The sequence below is a fragment of the Pagrus major genome, chromosome 17 (assembly GCF_040436345.1).
Source record: "Pagrus major chromosome 17, Pma_NU_1.0".
In the NCBI taxonomy this organism is placed as follows: Eukaryota; Metazoa; Chordata; class Actinopteri; order Spariformes; family Sparidae; genus Pagrus; species Pagrus major.
Window position 1 is genome coordinate 25,022,959 of NC_133231.1, and position 20,240 is coordinate 25,043,198.

At 42.0% G+C, this 20,240-nt stretch overlaps 1 protein-coding gene across 1 annotated transcript; it reads left to right on the plus strand.

Annotated features, from left to right (window-relative positions):
* Window positions 1-974: 974 nt before the first annotated feature.
* On the plus strand, window positions 975-15,779 carry scn1ba (sodium channel, voltage-gated, type I, beta a). The gene is made up of 5 exons (XM_073485831.1): window positions 975-1,029; window positions 10,168-10,334; window positions 12,889-13,129; window positions 15,307-15,448; window positions 15,713-15,779. The coding sequence occupies exons 1-5, from the start codon at window positions 975-977 to the stop codon at window positions 15,777-15,779; spliced, it is 672 nt and encodes a 223-aa protein (XP_073341932.1).
* Window positions 15,780-20,240: the final 4,461 nt, after the last annotated feature.

A 20,240-nucleotide genomic window follows, 5' to 3' on the forward strand; every position in this document is an offset into this window, starting at 1 on the left:
TAATAATTTTAAAAAAATAAAGTTGATAATAATTCTTCCGAAGCCAAAGAGAGCGAGAGGAGACTTTAAAACTGCTTCCGTTTGTCACTCTGCTCACACTGTGGCTCTGTCAAGCACTGACGCTCCTGTTTTTATTTATGCCCAGGTCACATCAGCACTCACACATGAGGGGAGAAGAAGTCAGGGAGTGCTGCTTAATGTTTCCTATCGAAGGCGTTCATGCATGCAACATTTTGACATTTTAACAGACTTTTTTTCTGCACAGCCACTCCGGCTCCATTGCACTCTGTCTCTCTCTCTTCCATTTTCAACACAAAACTCTCAGCATCATCCCCCTAAAGATTTCAGTTTCCCAGTAGCTTTTATTGCTAATCACTGAGAGTGCCATTTATCGACCAGCCTGTGGAGTCACAATACTGGAGTCTCACTCTTAAGGGCGTGCCACAGAGTATAAATAGTTGAACAAAGGCCTCTTTTGGAGGGACAACAGGCCGAAACCTGAAACCCGGTGTGATTCCTCCCTCTGGTAACTCTACACGGTGGCACACTGACTCTGCAGCAGCACAGAGTGAGGGTAGAGCAGGCAAGGCAGCAGGGCACACGCCCTCCACACCACCGCTGCTGCTGTCAGATTGTTCAGGTGCTTCAGAAGACCAGATCAGCAAGAAGACCCACCCACCCCTCCTTGCAGCCTCAGCTGAAAGAAGAAGGGGGGAAAAAGGGAGGAGAAGAAGAAGACACCACACCCAGAAGAGCCTCCTCTTCTCACCCCCTGAGTCTCTTAATCACAGCCAGGACATCTCTGGCATCTAAGTGCTCATCGCCCAAGTTGGAATAGCTGCTGTAGATCTCTCTTGTGTCTCCTATTCTGAGGTGTGTGTGTGTGTGTGTGAAAGAGAGAGAGAGAGAGAGAGTGTGTGTGTGGTGTTTTGACGCCGCTGAGAGCCGCCACCGGTCCTCTCTCTCCTGTCAGGATGTCTGCAGTACAGGAGCTGCTGCTGCTACCTCTGGTCCTCCTGGCGCTTCAAGGTGAGTGGGCAGTGGTCACGTTGCCATGGCGACGCCGCCACAATGGCAACACCTTGGCATGCATGTGAGCCACCCATCCGACCCTCAAACCCCCCCTCCCACACACACACACACACACACACACACAACACACACACTCTGTTCACTGACTCACTGTGCTGTTTGGGACCGTTGTTGAGGTGTTTTCCTGTCGTCTGACGCTGACCTCGCTGCTGCTGTCTGCTCTGTTTGTAGGCAACGGGTGTGTGTGTGTTCATGTTTATGGATGGAAGTGTGTGTGTGTGTGTGTTCAGATGCAGATGTGTGTGCGTGTGTGTGAGTGTTTATGGTTCCATCATTGTGTTGGATTGCTTGCTAAAAGCCCAGCTGTTGAGGTGTTTTCTTTTTTTTTCAGAGTAACGAGATGAGGCCATGTGGTAGTGTTAAAATGGAGGGCTCACACACACACACACACACACACACACACGCACGCACGCACACACGCACGCACACACACATGCAGATACAGCAGTCGTTGTGTATTCAAAGGTCTGCATGTGTTGCACTGTGTTCCTCTGATGTGTGTGTTTGCAGATTATGGCTGCAACTAATGTTTCTACTCATTATTGATTAATGTGTCTTATAATTGGTTATTGATTTTGCAGAAAATAGTGAAAATACCTGTCTCGACTCGAAGTCCAAACAGTCCACAACACAAAGATGTTCAGATCACAGCGATGTATCACTTCACATCAGAAAAGCCAGAACGTGGGGAATTTTGTCTCTTTGCTTGAAAAATTGCTTAAAGATTTAATTGATTATAACAATAGTTTAAAGGTGCACTATGCAGTTAGAAAGAGATTTTCACTGACACAACACAATTTCATACTGTTGTACTTTGTTTATATGTGGCGGACCCTGCCACCTTTCTAGCCTCAGACAGTCTTCTGGGACCTTATTTTCCTCTGAGAACAACTTTTTTATTCAGTTATGGAAAAAATAGATATATCTGAGTTTGTATTAACTCATTAACAATGTAAATATTAAAATTCTGAGTTTGAATTTCTTCTTCAAAACTACACAGAGCCTCTTTAATTTTCTGTCGCTTGATCTATCAATTATCCTTTCAGCTCTAGATCCATCGCCTCGTTTATAAAAGGGCCTTACGATCTTAAACTGAAAACCAGGTATGAGTAGGTATATAAATCTTACTTTCTATGTCTGCGTCCAGTGATTTACCTGAACAACAATTCAGAACAACATGATTGGACCTGCCAGTGAAAGATGTGAGGAATTAGCAGACATACAGTCATTAATTTAAGTAGCCAAAGCTGCGTGTTTGTCTTTGTTTGAACCCAGGGTTTAGTCAGATGAATAACACGTGTTGCCTGGCTTCAGATCCCCTCTACCACCGCTGTCATCTCGTCCTTCAAAGAGTCAGATTTTTCTCTTTTGGTCCATGGCTCTTTCTGGACTAACCTCTTATTTGTGCTGCTGTCATATGAGGGGAAAGCACAAGGCAGGCCAAGGCTGTCAATTTAAGTTGAGATTTAATTTACAAATGTGATTCTTAGAGTATGCTTAAACAAGGTTTCTTATGCACTTAAATAAATGAGGTCCCAGGTGAACGGACGCTCAGCAAGTTAATGCTGTGATCTCTGCGTGAGGGATGAGTTGTTCTCATGTGTAACGCTCAAGTCAGGTCTGTGCTGTATCTGCATCAGCAAAGTCTTTAAAAAGAGAAATTTTGAGCCCTCACCCTTCCCAGTCCTGCTGGTTGAGATAACTCAATTTCCCACCTTCACCAGCAGGGATTTACAGCTGTTTATTCTTTTATAGCACGAAAAACCCTGAGATGAAAATAGCCTGAGCTACATAATCCATCACCGTTAAGTTACTGTCAGTCTCCTGACACCTCAGGAGGAGGAGCAACTCTGCAAGGAAATCATCCCTCGCTATAGCCTGCCACTATAGGGAATTTACAATCACAGCCACCTCTCTTTATTTATTTAATAATGACTGGAGGCAATTTAAACAAGATGTAGATGTGAGTGAATGGCTGACACCTCATTTTTTCATTAAAATCCTGTTTTTTTGTACAAGTTACAACAAAAAAGTCAAAAGGGTTGAAGCTATGCATCAAAAGAGAGATTACAAGAGTCAGACAAATGCTCCTTGTCTCTTATTCAACACAGCCTCATAATCTCAAAAATATCCAGGACTTAAGGTTGAAACAAGAAGGCAGAGCGGCAGAAAGTTGAGTCGGGGACCAGACAGTGAGCGGAGAAGCAGAGTAAGAAGGTTACACAACCTTGATTGACAGAAGTAGACGGTTGGTTAAGGAGCTGGCGGGTTAGTTAAGGACTGAGCCCAGTGAGCACATCTGGAGCCGGATGCAGCGAGGATGGGGATGACGAGACGAGACAGGAAATTGGATGGGATTTCCTAAAAAACGAGGAAAGGAACAGATTGAGGCTGATAAAAATAGCAGCTTGTGCTGCTTTTTGTTGTTGAAATGTGCATTTACATGTGAGGTGGAATTCAAGAAGTTTCTGAATGAAAGAAAGAAAGCTGAGTTTGGTGACGGCTGCAAAATACATATCAGAAAAAGAAGAAACAGGAGAAATAAAGGGACATCTCGCTACAATAAAAGAGACTTAGATATCAGCTGCAGCTCATCCTAACACAATGAACATTTCTTGTGATACTCAAAGTGCCAAAAAATCTATAAATAAAACTCTTAAGCTTCACTCTTTCCAAATAAAACTATGAGTTTTAACAGTAAAATGTGCAGATTATCATGAGTAAACCTACATATTTACATGAGCCCTGTGACTGGGGTTCGAGCAGTTTCAGCATTTGTAAGAGATAAACCGCTGGACATTTTTGCAGAACCACAGATAAGTTAAAACCAAACGCAAGTGTCCTTAAAAATATCCGGTAGTGTGTCTTGAGCCTTTTGTCAGCGTAATAACCCCACCATCTCCTCCACATCCTGACTTGAAAGGTGGCTAATAAGCATAATGTGAACGTGATATGTCACGTTTGGCACAAATGTCAACCCTGGACTCTACCGTGGTTTGCAGGAACGTTAAGTGCTAACATTATATCCTGGAGATTCCAGACCAGAGGCTCATAAAAATCTAATGCATCTAAAGGCAACCTGAGCTAATGCATGCAGCAGAGAGTCTCCTGGAGCCATTTAGTCTGCAAATGGCTCGAGCAAGAACTTCAGGTCGAAGGAGATCGCTGTCAACAGGATGTCCTTAGCACCACCACACCATTGTCTCAGCCCGCGAGCCATTTGGATTCATCTCTCCACTCCGACCGCTGCATCACAAATTGGAAATCGCATTACAGAGAAGCTCATCGTTTTAAGTAGCAGGGGTAGAACATAAACTAATTATAACAACTTGAGTGCAGCAGCAACTTTTTCAAACACTATTAGGGCTGGTTTATGGATTGACTTTAGCTTCACGAATTTTCCAGAAAAGCGTTCTTACTCTGAGTTGTTTGTAGTTTTTCCAACTGACTTAAAGGCAAGTTTATCTATATATACATCTATTCAAACTCAAGACAATTCAAGACGAGCTGTATGAAGCCATTTTTTGTCCATTTGGTTGTTTTTTCTGTTTTAAAAAAGTCTCCACCTACTTGTTGTGAAGCACCAGAAGTGTTTCTGCTTTCCATCACCTTGAGGATGAGAAGATAATGACTGAATTTTCTTTTTTGGGTGATATGAACAGTGCACTTACAAACCCTTGATAAAGTACCATGTAATCATTGTCTTCAATGGAACAAGCCTGTTCTACAAATCCTGCAATGGCTGCTGCATGCAGTATACAGGATGTATGGATCTATATTTAATACCTCGTACAGACTGCAGGCAGCGTAAACAAGGAGCTGTTGATTGACGCGCTCCATCTGATCGGCAGCCTGAAGCCTCACAGCTGCATGAATCTCGTTCTGAAGAGAGTTTAATTTTGATTCTGTTTGAGGATTTCTTTTTTATTGCGAGACCCAATTCACAAATCCGGAGTGAGATACTGTGCCGCCGTGCCCTGAATTCAGTGTGGCCTCCTTAATTGTGTCACACACACCTGAGCCCCTGTTCATCCAGCTGTGTGACAGAGGTCTGTCTACCAGGGTGCCCTGTGGGAGCGAGAGAGGATTTGCAGGAAGAGATGAAGTTAGTATTTGTAGAGCGCTTTGGTTTATCAGTAATTATTGTTAATAGCTGATCAAATGTTCTGTCAGATAATGGTGGTAAATATTGATCAGTGTTGATGTTGTTTTGTCCACAACCCAAAGATAATCAGTTTACTGTCACAGAGGAGGAACGAAAACCGGAAAATATTCACATTTAAGGAGCTGGAATCAGACAGTTTTGATTTTTTTTTAACTTCAAAGTTGACAGCTAATCAGCTTTTCAGTTAATCGATTAATCGTTACAGCCCTGAAAGCATTTTATGAGCAAGTTTCCAGACAAATGTAAAACAAAATCCTCCTGATAAATGATTTACAGTCAGTAAGTAAGTCAGTCAGTAGTGGATGTTCAGAATAATACTGCTGAGAACCAGGAGATACACTGAAGAAATCAGCTCTTACGGTCTCTAAAGACAGAAAGAGAAAAGGCAGGGCAGAGGGAGCTGATGTCCTGGAGACAGACAGGCCAATGAGAAGAGAGACATGAAGCTCGTGAGTGCGATCATTCCTGCGATGCTTTATCAGCACCACTGATGTCCTGATTCACGCCACTCGCACACTTCAAGCAGGGAGTGCTTCTGGAAACTGCGTCTGTGTCCGTGTGTGTCTGTGTGTGTGTGTGTGTGTGTGTGTGTGTGTGTGTCAGAGCCACTCAAGGACAGACAAGGACAAATGGACATTATGAATGAGGACGTGCAGATCATTTTCTGTGTGTAGAGAGATATTTAGTACTACTTGCTGATGAAGTTAAAAATCAAGTTCGCTGAAGTTGCATAATGTTTTGAACCAAACAGGTTCGAAGCTTCACTGATGAAGCTGACATTTGGACCTCATGTCAGATGTGTGGTAGTGAATGGGGAGAGACATATATTTTTTGATTCTGTTTGAGTTGTGCCATGAAGTACACAATGATGATTGTCAACTTAAAAGATACATTTTAAACTTGAGAAAGTCACTTGAGAATTAGAAAAACTACAGCGCCAACAGTCGTGTTAGTGACTCATATTAGCTAGCTCACAGACTGAATGGATCCAAATATTTTGTAAGTATGTAACGTGATGATGTAATTACACAGCCTGGTGCTTTTCCTGGGGCGCCAGTGCTTTTAGCCTGCTTAGAAAAACCTAAATATCTCAAATCAATTGAGGATATCAGGGCGTCTGGAGACTTGTAATATGCCAGATGAGCTGTATTGAGCCATTTTTCTGTCTCCATCTGCATCAGTTGTTTAGCAGAGTGCTGCGACGCTGTTTTGCTGTGAAATGAAATGTTTTACTTGATTACAAAACATCACCAGAATGTACATCCTTAGTCATGTGCGTAGACAATGACAGAAAAGATGTGAGGACAGAAAAGCAGGTCGGGAGTCCTCGGGCTTGTTGTATACTGACGCACCAGTTGTGGCATGGCTTTACCTGCCGTGACAGTATGACAGCTCTGTGGAGTGAAATCAAAGAGATGCTCACAGAGCAGCACGCTTCAATGATCTACTTGTTCCAGTGGAAAGTCTCTTGCTCGTTTGGTGTCGAGGGAAATGTCATGGATGCGTGGCATTTCCCCAGGTTATGTATGCCAACAGTATGTGTGTGTGTTTACGTCGGTGGTAACCCATCCATGGAAAAAAAGATGTTGTCCTCCCTCGTCTCTTTTTGCGGCTGCTTATCCAATTTTCTTCTCTACCTCTCTCTCTTTTGGCTCCATTAGCTCCCAGCGACACGCTAGGCTAGCTGTGCTCAGTAGGTGGATGGCCTTTTGTGCAGCTAAAGCTATAAGTCAGGGTTTTTTCTGCATTGTGTGCCTCAGGGGTATACAGAAACTGATATGAGGGATTAACCAGCCAGCCCCCTGTCATGGGAAAAAAAACCTCCTAATCTGCAGTTTCTGGAATATCCGTTGCATAATCCCGAGCCTCAGTCCACAGATTATGCAATGGATTTGCATTTTTGATGCTCTGTGTGTTTGTGTCCTGCTGCTGTCAGTGAGAGTCGCCGCTGAGGCAGACTGGTGGACTTGTGTTTAGTCTGCACTTTGGATGTGCACTTTCTTTTGTTGTCTGCTTGTGTTTGTCTCCCTCTTGCTCTCTCGCTGCGTCGTCTTAACCTGCTGTCTCAGCTTTGGACAGTCAGCAGCATCCCTGCTCACCTTGCACAATCTCGCCTCCGTCTGCGTCACCGGCCTCCCTCAGGATTACTGCCTCACACTGCCTCTGTGTGCTGCTGTTCCTGCTAGATACTCATCTGTCTCCCTCTTCTTTTTTTATTTTTGTTCCTTCTGTCCTGCAACTGAAGGGCTCCCCTCTGTCTTCACACATCCCCCTCATTTATTTCCTGTTGTTCGTGAACGTGTGCTTTGTTGTTGTTGTAACGTGTCTCCTCTGTCTGTGTTCCAGGTCTCACCTCATTTTTCTCTGAGCCGTCAATATGCTAACCCTAACCCATCTCCAACCCCTCTGTGTTGTTCTGCATGGGATGTCTCTTTGCCTTCTGTCTCTTTCTGTCTCTCTCTGTCTTTTCTGATATGACAGACTTGAGTCAAAATATCACTGCATATCAATGTTTAGCCAAACATTCAGTGTCGTCTCTCTGCAAAAATGTCTACCAGTTGATTTCCCGTGAGATTTTACAGGGGCATTAGATGATGAATGACTTTCATCGACCTCTATTGGCAACCAGGGATTAGCTGCAGCACTGACAGCTGGTGCAGCTTACGGCAGCCTGTAATTAACGCAAACAATTAAGTCACGTTTTTAACAGACAAGAGAGCTAATTAGAGCAGAGATGAAACTGAAAAATATTAAATATTCTCCATTTGTATTTTCCACTCACTGCATTGCTCTCTGTGGATAGGTGCACCTGTTCTCTGAGTATCTGCAGATGCTGTTCGCCTCAGGCCTGTTTGTAATAATCTAGAGGTTCTCCGCAAACCCCAGAGAACACGAAAACCCAAGATCTTGGCCTTATCCGAACCCTGTTTTGTAGGTTCAGACAATCAAGTTTTCCTCACTTGAGTTCTCGTGATGGATCTCAGGTCTGTGTAAATGCTCCTTTATTGAGGGAAAATCTGTTTTGTTACAACGTTGGTTGTAGTTTCATAGTTTTGATCTTGTGATTATAACATTGTGTGCACCGAAGTACCGTAAATGTAGAGACATGGAAAGACAACAACACAAGCACCCGGACATGTAGACAGGTTGCAAACAAGCAGCAACCTCTGGGCCTGAAAAATGAAGCCAACGCCGAAGGGCTGCAAACTGCAATTCCTCAAATGGCCACTCGAGGCTGGCTCCGAGAGAGAGTCAATCACCACAGAAGGAAGTCAAACGAACTAGCAATGGTACGTGTCCACAGGGGCATTCTGGGATGCTTGCCAGCTTTGCACGCTTGGCCAACACAGGCTACACCCTCCGACAGCCACGCAGATACTTACTGGCTGCACCTGATTAGACGAAGCCACTCGTCAGCTCTCTGAAGAAAATCCTGAAGTGTGTTATAATTGATAAGAACGATGTCCAAAACTATGAAAATAAAGCCCAAGCTGTATGACGACGATGTTTTCAGCCGGCCCCTGATGAAATGAGATCCTTCACTAATAATCCATGCTGCATTTTTATATCCATCTGAACAAAATGCAGCTGATTACTTGCTTGTATTTGACTTTTGGTACAAGCTCTCGGCATATTTGAGACTTGAGATCGGCATAAATCAAGTGTTTAAAACTCAGCTCCAGAGAAGTTCAGGCTCGGGTTCTCGGGTCCAGCTGGGTTTGGGTTCTGTATTTGCTTTAAATACGATAGCAGTTGGTCCGTTTACATTTGAGTTTCTATTTTCGTGCCTGTGAAGTCTGACACTGTGCTCTTAACTTTCTCTTGTCCTCCTTCCCTTTTTTCTCCCCCTCTTCTCTCTCTGCAGTGCATCAGCCGCCTCCTCCCTCCTGCTTCCCCTTCTCCCCATGCTTTTGCAGAAATGGCTGTTGATACTGAAGCCTGTGCTAACTTTCTCTTTCTTTCCTCCTCCCTCATTCCTCACCTCCATGTTTCTCTGCAGTGTGTTGGCATTTATATGTGTAATTCTTTGGTGCTGCAGTATTTGCATCCCAGGGAGTGAAGAATAGACTTTGTTTTTGTATATTTGTGTACACGAGGCCATGGACGACGGGCAGCCTCGACCAAACTTTTAATGATTTTAGTTCATCTTGAGTTCATCTGATCAGCGTTGTGTTTCCTGTCCTCTCCCTTCATCTCCCTCCCCCCTTTCTTGCGATTCGAAACATCAAAGTTGAGAATAGCACAAGATCATTGGTTGACAGTCAAGCTGAGGCCTCAGTGGAAACTGCAAGGTGCAGTGTGAGAGAGAAACATGTGGAGTTACAGGTGTGTAACTCCCGGCCGATGAGAAGTATGTGTCCTGATGATGATGGCATATATAGATTCACGCTTCTATATATGAATTTAGCTCAGTCACCAATTGACAGAATGCAAGAAACTAGTATCGCTCACTGCAACCTCTTTATTTCCCCTCAGTTTCAAAACAGCTACAGTGTATATCACTACCAAATTAAAAACAAAATTAATCAAATTTGCAATATATGAGCTGAAATGATGAGTGGAAATAAAAAAAAATGCAAGATAAAAAGCATTTGCCCATTACCAAAGAAAAAAAAACACGCATGCAATAATTATTGGGAGCAAGCACGCAAAAATATAAAACCTGCAGTAACTAACATTGTTTTTGTAAAGTACTGATTAGAAAGTTTGCCTGCAAGTACAGCGATACTGGAAAAATACCTGCCCTTTTAACAACCTTCCCCTTGAGTCACGGGTACATGAAAAAAGGATGAAGGCCACCCACGGCTCTTACCTCTGAAACCTGTGACCTGAAAAATGTAGACGCTAAAGAGCGCAAAATGATACAGGAGGTGTTTAACTGTGTGCTCCTCATCCTTTTCACTCTGTAGCGCCGCTGTGCCGTGGAGCCTGCGTGGAGGTGGAGTCAGACACGGAAGCTGTCGTCAGCAAAGGCTTCAAACTGGGCTGCATCTCCTGTAAGATGAGGGCCGAAGTGCCCGCCAGGGCCTCGGTCGACTGGTATTTCAAGGCGTCAGATGAGACCGAGTTCTCCCGTGTGAGTAGTGATAAGATGTAAGACAAGGCAAGCTTTGGAAACATATTACCTGGTCATGATTTAAAGGAATAGTTCGACAATAGTTAGTTTTGGGACATGTACAGTTAAAAGTGCAATATGTAAGATGGTTGTTGTGTTGGTGGTCGGACCAACCCAAAGCGTCAGTATTTGAAGTCCCCATGAAGTCAAAATCGCTGTTTAAATGTTTTTTTCACTTCTTGCTCCATATCTCACCTAGACACCAGTATCAGGCCCACTAGTGGCAAAAAAGAAGTTCTGTCGTACTTCTAGTGGTATTTTAGAGCTTGTAACTTCCTGGAAAATCATTAAAAATGTCGATGACTCATCCTGCACTCAGGGGCGTATTAATTAATTATTTGTCCAATAAACGTTTACTCTATTTTATGAAGCTGCCATCGAATCAAATCAATTTTATTTATATAGCCCAGCTTAAGCAGCCAAAACAAAAATACATAGTTACAGACAAAAACACAAAGGTATCAAAACAGAATCAACACAGAGAAGATTTGTAGGAGCCAGCTGAGTAAAAACACAGACATCCGCTAATGTAATATGAAATATTACATATATAAAAGCGTTTAACGGGATGAAGTCCATCTGCAATGGAAATTTTGGGATTAAAAATTGGATCCTGTTTATCAACCTGACTGCAGCAGCAATCCATGGAGGTGATCTTCATTGTCGGTTGTTTATGATCTGTAATGTTGACTGGAGCTGGAGAACGTAATATTACAGAGAGACCTGGAGTCTCTGGTGAGTGCTGAGTTTAGTGAGAGTTGATTCGAATTCAAACAGGCACACACACACCCTTGGCGGTTTCTGTTGCTCGGAATAGCCTTCAGCTAATGTACAGTAATCTGGCTGTTCGGGGAGAGTAAACACTAATGAGCCTGTGGTCAAACTCACACAAGTAAGACGAGGCGGAAATTTGCTTCGCTGGTGGTGAACACATCATTAAAAAATAACCACCACTAGTACTGCTTTTATAACTAAAAGTCGTTTTGGTCAAAGATAAAATAAGTTAAGGCTTCACCATTAAACTCATTTCCATCACAGTTCTCTCCCTGATGTAATTAGTTATCATGTGTCCAGATAGAGCAATAGATAAAATCAGCACAAAGCCCCAAACACATCCATCACAACGAGGTCGTTTGTGTCCTCTTCTGGGAAACGGCTGCAATGCATTTATCATGAGAGAGAGAGCAGAGGCTTGCACACAGCGAGTATGCTGACCAGAGGAGAACTCACCAGGCCGAGCAAAGAGGCCATTACAGCGCATACTTATAGCGGGAGAGATCCCATTAGCCCATTTAGAATCTGTATCCACTAATTCACCAGGAAGTGCAGAGGTCAGGCGGTAACTGCAGCTCGGTCGATACAGGAAAAGCAGCGGCAAGTATCTATTGAGTTTTCAAAGCATACTGTAAAATAGTTTGAATACAATCATCAGCCTGAACGCAGAGGTGGCAGAAGTGCACACATACTTTAGACAAGTAGAAGTACAGGCTCTGAATTGTATTTCTACCGGCCACTTTTGTGCAAAGCTAACTGTACCTCACATCAAATTAATATAATTTAAAGACTATTAAACTTAAAAGGTAGAATCAGTAGGATTTGTCCGAGCTATTCATAAACGTTCCACAAAGATATAGTTGACTTTTGAGTCTCATTCCAAGGACGTCAGATACAGACATTTTGGGTTGGTGAAGCGCCCCGAGCAGCAACAAACTGAGAAAATAAAAGAAATCCAGGCAGAGGGCTGCAGGGTCTCTGCAGGTAATAGTCACGAACACGCCTTTTCTCCCCATTCGAGTCTCCCTCTCAGTCTGTTTCCGTCTTGTTACGTCTTTTACTGTCACAGATATCAAAAAGGGATGACCCGATGCAAGACACACAGACAAAAAATCACAAATCCAAAATGCATGTGCAAAAGGCAGTCAATGATAAAGGTGGCCAAAAAACAGAAGGAGCAGGCAGGGGCAAAATCGATAACTGAAGATGTACAAACCAAAGAAGTACGGGGAACACGAGGAAACACGGGGCCGACATGAGGAAACAGAACAGACGAACTGACAAAGGGAGCGGGGAAGACACAGGTTTAAAGGGACACAGGGAGTGATGACTAATCAAACACAGGTGAGCAGGGAAAATGGCGGCAAAACAGACAAACAGAGGAGGAAAAACCTGTAGACTAAATACACAGGAGGTTAATCAGGGACAGGTGAAACCATTCAGGACAATCACAAGGGAGGGGAAACAAGACAGGCCAGGAAGTAACACAACATGACACATGAGGATGAACTATACCAAAAACCCAAACAACGACATTAACGTACATCTGCCTTGCATGATATGTCCTGATAAAATAATAATAAATAAATAATAAAAAATAATCAATAAATCCCCTCAAATGCATTAAACCTAAAGTAACGAGCCTGTTTTGACAAAATAAGGAGTAGAAAGTAGGGAGAAAGGTGAGGTAAAAAGTTGCCAGAAAAATACAAATAAATCCCATTCTGTGATTCTCTTCCAGTTGTACAGCTATGAATATCTAAAAGAAGAGGTGATTGACCCACGTTTCTATGACCGTCTGCACTGGAATGGCAGCAAGAAAACCAGGGACCTACAGGACGGCTCCATCTACATCACCAATGTAACCTTCAACGACTCGGGAACCTACAAATGCATATTCAACCGCATTCTCGTGTATTCCGAAGAATACCCGTATGAAACCAGCGCCAACAAGACTGTCGTCATGAACGTGGTGCCACAGCGTAAGGACATATTTATCAGACTTCTGAATTACACCTAAAGGCTCATTTATGCTCAACATTAAATATTTATACGGACACAGACGGAGGCCTCTGGCTGTACTCTGCGTTCATTTCTTCAGTATTTGTGCACGTTTTTCTAAAAGATTAGGGTTGCAGAAGAAAAGGAGCAGCATCAACGGAAATCGTGCAGGACAGTGTAGCCAGAGCAGGACGAAAAAGGACATGATGAAGAAGTTTGAACAAAGGCCGTTTAAGCAGTTTGGTAGAACAGAAACTTTTTCAGCTAGATTACACGTCCCTCAAAACTTGAAAGCAAAAAAAAAAACACACTCACTGCTGGAGAAATACCTTAAGACTTTACGACGACAATGTAATACAGCCAGAGGACATCATGTGTTTTTTAAGGTGAGGTATACTTTATTACCAGTTATTTTTAAGCAAAAGAAGATGATACAACAAAATCACAATAAAAACCCTTAAAGCATTCAACGTCACAGATTGACTACATTTAACAATACACGGTTGAGTTTCTCTATTAGAAGTGAGGACAGCTCTGTTCTTACTGTATATACACACAGTGACTGATTATGTCATGTGTCAGTGTTAGTCAAACACTGTCTTCTGCATGTCTTGCGTCATGACCCAGACCAAACAAAAGGGAAAAACAGCCGTGCTAGCAGAGCTGAAATCTGCCTGAGTGTGGTTACAGAGCTGCAGTGTTGTTGCAGGTGAGGTCAATAAATATCTGAGACGGAAACCCTCAGAGTATTCTGGTTGTGTTTGTCATTTCTAGCAATGTTGGAGTGGTGCTGGTGAGGGGAACAGGATATTACTATTTATACACTTATTTTGTCTTTTAACTATTTATAAAACATGTCAAACAAACAGCTGCAGTAAATAAAAAGTTTGTTCACAAGGTTACCTACGAACTTTGCAGTTGCCCTTAACTCTACGCAGCATTTTAAAATCTTTCAGCTCTTTGTTTGTTGACTGTTTTTTATTCAGTCTCACAGCTCACACTACCTGCTCAGCACCAAACAGCAGACGGACAAAGTTAGTGACTAACTGGTGAACATAGCGAAGCATTTAGCAGCTAAAGAGCCGCATGTCTCCGTCAGGGGTTGGTGGAGACCAAAACAGAGATAACAAGAGAGTGAATGTCGGAGAGAAACTCCAAAAGAATCTGCATCTGTTGGATGTGAGAGAGAGGCAGCTGTTTTTCACCATAGTTTAGCATATCAACTCTATAACGTGATAATATATAAACGTTGTGTTTGTAGTATCTTGTGTTCTCTGCAAAAAAAAATGTTGCACCGCCAGAACCAACAAACCAAACACCGGCTCTAGAGAGGGCCTTAAGCGTTTTATGTGTTTTTAACGGGGGGTGAGACGAGGGATGTTCAGTCGGTTGCGATCTTCACCCCACAACCAGATGCCAATAAAACATACACAACCAACTTAAACAGTAATGTGAGTTAATTAAAGTTCTCCTCAGCGCTACAGAGCATTTCAACATCTTTTAGCTCTTTGTTTTGGTTTTCTGGCCCACAACTTTAGTATTTTGTTTCATAGCAGGAGGTTCTTTGTAGCAAAAACAAGGGGAAAAAAGGAGAAAGCTCTTAAAAAGTGAAAAGGAGCAGACAGAAAAAGTACTAACTGATGGACATAAATCAGCATTTAACTGGTAAAGAGCCACATGTTTCCTTCCAGAGTCTATCGAGACCAGAAACGGCTAAATGATAATGAATATTGGACTGACATTCACCAGGTGGCCACAAGCTTGTCATGTTAACTTAAGAGTTTGTAATAGGATTACAGCTTGTTTTGCTGCCCAACAGTGGTAAAAAAAAAAGTGCTTTAACTGACAAATGTTTAAATTTGCAAGGCGGTGTCCCCCACGGTTCAGTGCTCGGCCCTCTGAATTTTCATTACTTGATGCAGGTGGATGTTTTTATTACTGTAAGACTGAGATGAGCAGTAACCTTTAACTTCTGGATGCTAGGCAGGTTAACTGCACCTGCGGCAGGATTCAGGAAATGATGAATTATCTGTAATTCAGGATAGGAGGTCATGAATTACGACCTAATCCTTTTCACGGTACAAATTAAATCCACTCCCCTTTCCGTAAGCACACAGATAAAATATATCTCACTTTATCTCCCTCTCTGTCTCTCTAGTCACCAGGGGACTGGCATCCATCTTGTCTGAGGTGATGATGTACGTCTCCATCATCGGGCTGCAGCTCTGGCTGGTGGTTGAGATGATTTACTGCTACAGGAAGATCGCGGCAGCCGGGGAGGAAGCTCTGAGAGAGAGCGCGTGAGTAACACTGAAGACACACAAACACACACCCGGCCAGCCTCTCTCCAGTGCCAGTCCTTCATCTCCAGAACCTGCTGGGCCATCCAAATGTCCTGATTTCCCACCAACCGCTTTCGCAATCTGTTTCAATGTGCTCTTTTCAAAATAACAAACATGTTTTCCTTTTTCCTCGCTGAACTGATATCTGGTCCTGATTCTGATTCACTGACCTTGACTGCCTGTGTTTCCCTTTTCTTCTTTCTACCACTCTCTTTCCTTCAGGGCGGAGTATTTAGCTATAGCATCGGAAAGTAAAGATAATTGTGCAGGTGAACAAGTGGCAGAATAGCACCGGTAGGTCTGGATTCTCACTATACATCATGTCTGAATTCACTTTATTCTCGTGCTTTCCTTTGTTCTGTCTTCTTTATTTTACAGAGCAGGCACTCGTGTCCTTTACATCGTTCATTTCCCTGACAGTTTTATGTTGTTTACTTCAGGTCGAGGAAGAACTCAAGGCGGCTTCCTTGAGGATCTTCACATGCTCTCCTCTCACCGTCAGTCACCTCCCACCATCCTCTCCACATGATGGGATACAAGGAACCACAGAAAGGAGAGAGAGATCTTCATAATAATAATCTTTGAACACATGTACAGTATATTATAGGCTGTATATCCACTAACTGCATGCTAACGAGCTTATCAACAACAGCCGACATCATGCTTCTGACGTTCTGTCAGCCATGTTTTTTAATCCGTTGTGTCATATTTCATTTCACACCGTGTGTTGGCATCAGGGTTTGACCGATAAAAGGTTTTAGAACTGAACCAGTGCCAGTGTAATAATGTTTTCAATGGTAAATCAAAACACCACAATGACTAGAGGTGCAATCAATAGAGCGCATACCTCCACCAAGGCCTAATAATCCCCTTTTGTACTCACTTGTAGATACCATCTGTCTAAATGTGCTTGATTTTGGGATCAAGGATCAATTTTTAGATCAGGGTCCATACATCATTCTCAGAGAAACTAATAAAAATGTTGAATAATGCCCAAGAAAAAAAATCCTGGATCCGTCCCTTGATTCGGATTTGCACCAAAATTTAATTGGGTCTATTCTGGACCGAGACTTATCCACCATGCACGTTTGGTGGAAATCAGTTGAATAGTTTTTGTGTAATCCTGATCACAAACCAACCAACAAAGGGACACGTGTGAAAAGATGCTCCTTGGCGTAGGTATTGGTATTTGGAAAAGATTTATTTTACTTTTAAATACTTACTAACTAACTAATACTAACTTTGGCTGCAATTTTTACAGAAAACAACAGCTGATATTCTGTCCCGATATTCATTATGACCGACAAATATTTCATTAAAATCTGCATTTAGACCCAAATGTGACACAATCAATGTACAAAGAAATCATATCAGTGGTAGCCACACAACAGGTTAATATAAACTTTAAGGACACTTCGACATATTTATTAGCCTGATAAATTAACTGGTCCAACCCTGACTGACAACATCCAAACCTTTTATTTTTCTCCCTCATATATTTTTAATACACAGAATCAGAGAGCAGATTTGAATGAAAGCGGATGTGAGAGCGTGAGATGAACTACTGTCACTTTTGGAGCAGCTGTGAGAAGCAGTGAGTCATGAATGTCACACATCAGGTGAAAGTCGTTATATCTTAATTGTATCTGCATGGTTAAACACCACAACTCAACATCTTTTCCTTTTTAATGTTTCAACACTGGACTGGGGAAGACGACAACAATTTAAAGCTATATTTCAGTGGAGTTCCCCTTTAATTAAAGCACGATGACGGGCCTTTTTCGCAGACCACCACCCCCTTTCAACCCGCAGCAGCACTTCGAGTTTTAGCGTTGAGAAAATCTCTTCACAGATTTCTGTCGGTGGGCCAAACGTATTATTTTCTCTGTTTTCACGCGATAAAAAGTTACATTTTATTTGCTTTCCCAAGATAACGAGATAATTTTTCATGAGAAAATTACCTCAAAAGATTCATAAGAGTAGACCATCACATACACACTCTTCTGTGGGGTGGGGTTTGAGGAGTTTCAAAGCAAACCATACAAACTTTTTATGAATTGTTGCCATTAATAATGGATACTTGATCTGACGTTTTCAGCTTAAATCAGCTGCTATACTTGTTGAGACGCCATGTATGCATGCTGTCGCGGCGCTGCTGATCTATAAGACATTAAAGGGATAGTTCGGGTCTTTTGATGTGGGGTTGTAGGAGGAACTTATCCCTAGTCAGCATATTACCTGCAGGAGATGATCGTCAGCTCTCCCCCTGTGTGGAGGAGCAGCGTGTAGCACCGGCAGGGAAGCAAGAGCACTGTACTGCTGTAAACCAAACCAGCAGCAAGATGGATTTTTTAAGTCCAACCTAAAAAGTATATATCTGTTTAAGTGTACTCTATGTTTTTAACACTTTTGGTCCTTTATGTTGCCGGTCGTTATGCGGTTGAAGGAATGTAGTCCCACAGGAAAAGGTTGTTTGACGCCAACGTAACGCGCCAAAAATGTCCAAAACACAGCGCAGAACAGATATATTTTTTAGGTGGGACTTAAAAAATACATTTGCTCGCCCCACATCAAAAGACCCGAACTATCCCTTTAATCTTCGAGGAATCAGAAGGAACAATCTTTTGTTTTCTTGTGATATTGGATGCATTTATATTGGATAGCAAAGCTTGTTTTTCGAGAAAACAAATAACATCTTAGTCGTTATTACGGGAAAACAGAAGAAATAATATGTTTGAATCATGACCATTTAGGGCTCCCGTAGTGAAGTTTGACTTCCTGTGACACATGAGGAAGCTGATGCACACATTAGGGCACAGGACAAATTTATATCACACCATAAAAAAAAAAGTGCTGCTTCGCCAATTTTTCCAAAGCGTCGCCTCTAGCTGAAATTTTTATACTGATGTGTAATCTCGCACAGATGTCTCGGTGTCTTTGTAGAAACTTAAGGGCTTGTCAAAATGCTATTATCGAACTGCCGTGGGCAAACGTACCACAAAACCTGTCCAGTGTGCCTCCCGGTGTGAAGCCAGTGGAAACCAAAAGGAAAAAGGAAAGAAGCCTCGTCACAAATCTTTGTGGAGTGTAGCAGTGGTGCTTCTCTTTCCAGACGGCCGGTTATTGACTGTTGGTGAACACTGGATGGCAGCCGAACACTGCCACTCTGCATGTTTACTGTTAAGCTGTTTTGTACCTAAAGAAAGAGTTTGATACATTTTGAGATAGTGAGAAGGGAGCAAAAACAAACTGATGTGATACTGAAGAATAACTGCAAGCTTAGTGATGTAAAAAGCAAAAGGCTGCAATATAATTTTTTTCAGAAAATAGGCAAGAAAAAAAGTTAAAGATTTCTCCAATGACAGCAATGTTATACACTGCCTAATGAGGGGGTTAACTTTTTGGGCATGCATCAGTTTATATCATCTTGACGCCTTTTTCCTGCACAGATGAAGCAACGAGCGAAATGAAAACCACACTGCTCCCCACACTGTTGGTCTGCTTTGTGTGCGGAAATGTTGCTTGCCAAAAAGATAAAAGAAAAAAGTGATACACAGAAGGAAGTAAAATTCTCGCGAGGAAAACCAGTCGTGTCTCCCTTGGATGCCTTTGATCGTTACAGAAACGGTGAATGTGGTTGAAAGCCAGGAATGGATCAGTAATCATGTAAATATGTGATATATAAATTCTAACCAGATGTTTTCAGGCTGCAGGTTATTTAACTTTGAACTCTGCAATAACAATGATCCGCCAGTGCCTGCACTAGTATTTTTGCTTACTGTGATGTCATTTTTTTGGGAGTATCTTCAAAAGCTTCATATCCCTGAGATCTGTACAGCCTGAGCTTAAAGGTTATGTAAGTCAATAAACAATAATGAGTGATACAAGTATTAAAATTGTGTCGTAAATTAAAAAAATATATAAAAATCTGACATTTTCATCATTTTTTTTGCTGAATAAATACACAAAACATATGATCCCAAAGATTTCTAAATGTAGAAACATGAACAAAATATTTCTTAACGCTCCACAATTGTTTTGAACTGTGTACATATTTTAGTTTTTGAGTAGAAAGATGTTTTGATAGTTTCATCGATAATAGAAATACAGTATTCACCTGAGTTAAATGTATTTGTTGCTTCCTGTTGTGATGTTATTTCTTGGAGTATCTTCATCTGCACACAATGACAACATCAAAACTATAAAATACACTCTGCTTAAAACTACAATGTCTCGCAATCTCTCTCCAACAGCTATCACCCTGCCTCTCTGCTCCCGTCCCACCACTCTGTTTTGCAAAGTATGTCACGTAGAGCAACGACGCCATCATGTGCGACAGCGTGATATGGCAGAAGACAAAATCTGTTCCTGTTGCAAAAAGAATAAATGCTCTGGCTGTCATGGTTTTTATTTAAGATCGATTTAAACAGGATCATGTCGACAAAAAATGTCCCTTTTTCTTGTTTTTAATTTGTTTGATCAGCTTTGTATTTAATTCTGTTCTGTAAAGCGCTTTGTAACTGTTATAAAAGTGCTACATGAATAAAGGCTATTATCATTCTTATATTATCAGATAACATGAAACGTTTCACTTTAAAGATAGAAGAAGATAAATAGTATATTATCATAGCTTTAAAAGTTTTTTGCTATAACATAACAGCAAGAAAGTAGCCGTCCACTGGACTCACTGTGGACATTTTAAAAACAAATGATCAAAACCGATACAACAGAACCAGAGATGTCGCCTTTT

Coding starts and splice junctions, on each gene's coding strand:
- scn1ba (XM_073485831.1), top strand. CDS start 975: ATGTCTGCAGTACAGGAGCTGCTGCTGCTACCTCTGGTCCTCCTGGCG. Junction 10,335..12,888: donor ATGAGACCGAGTTCTCCCGT/GTGAGTAGTGAT, acceptor ATTCTCTTCCAG/TTGTACAGCTATGAATATCT. Junction 15,449..15,712: donor GAAGCTCTGAGAGAGAGCGC/GTGAGTAACACT, acceptor TCTTTCCTTCAG/GGCGGAGTATTTAGCTATAG.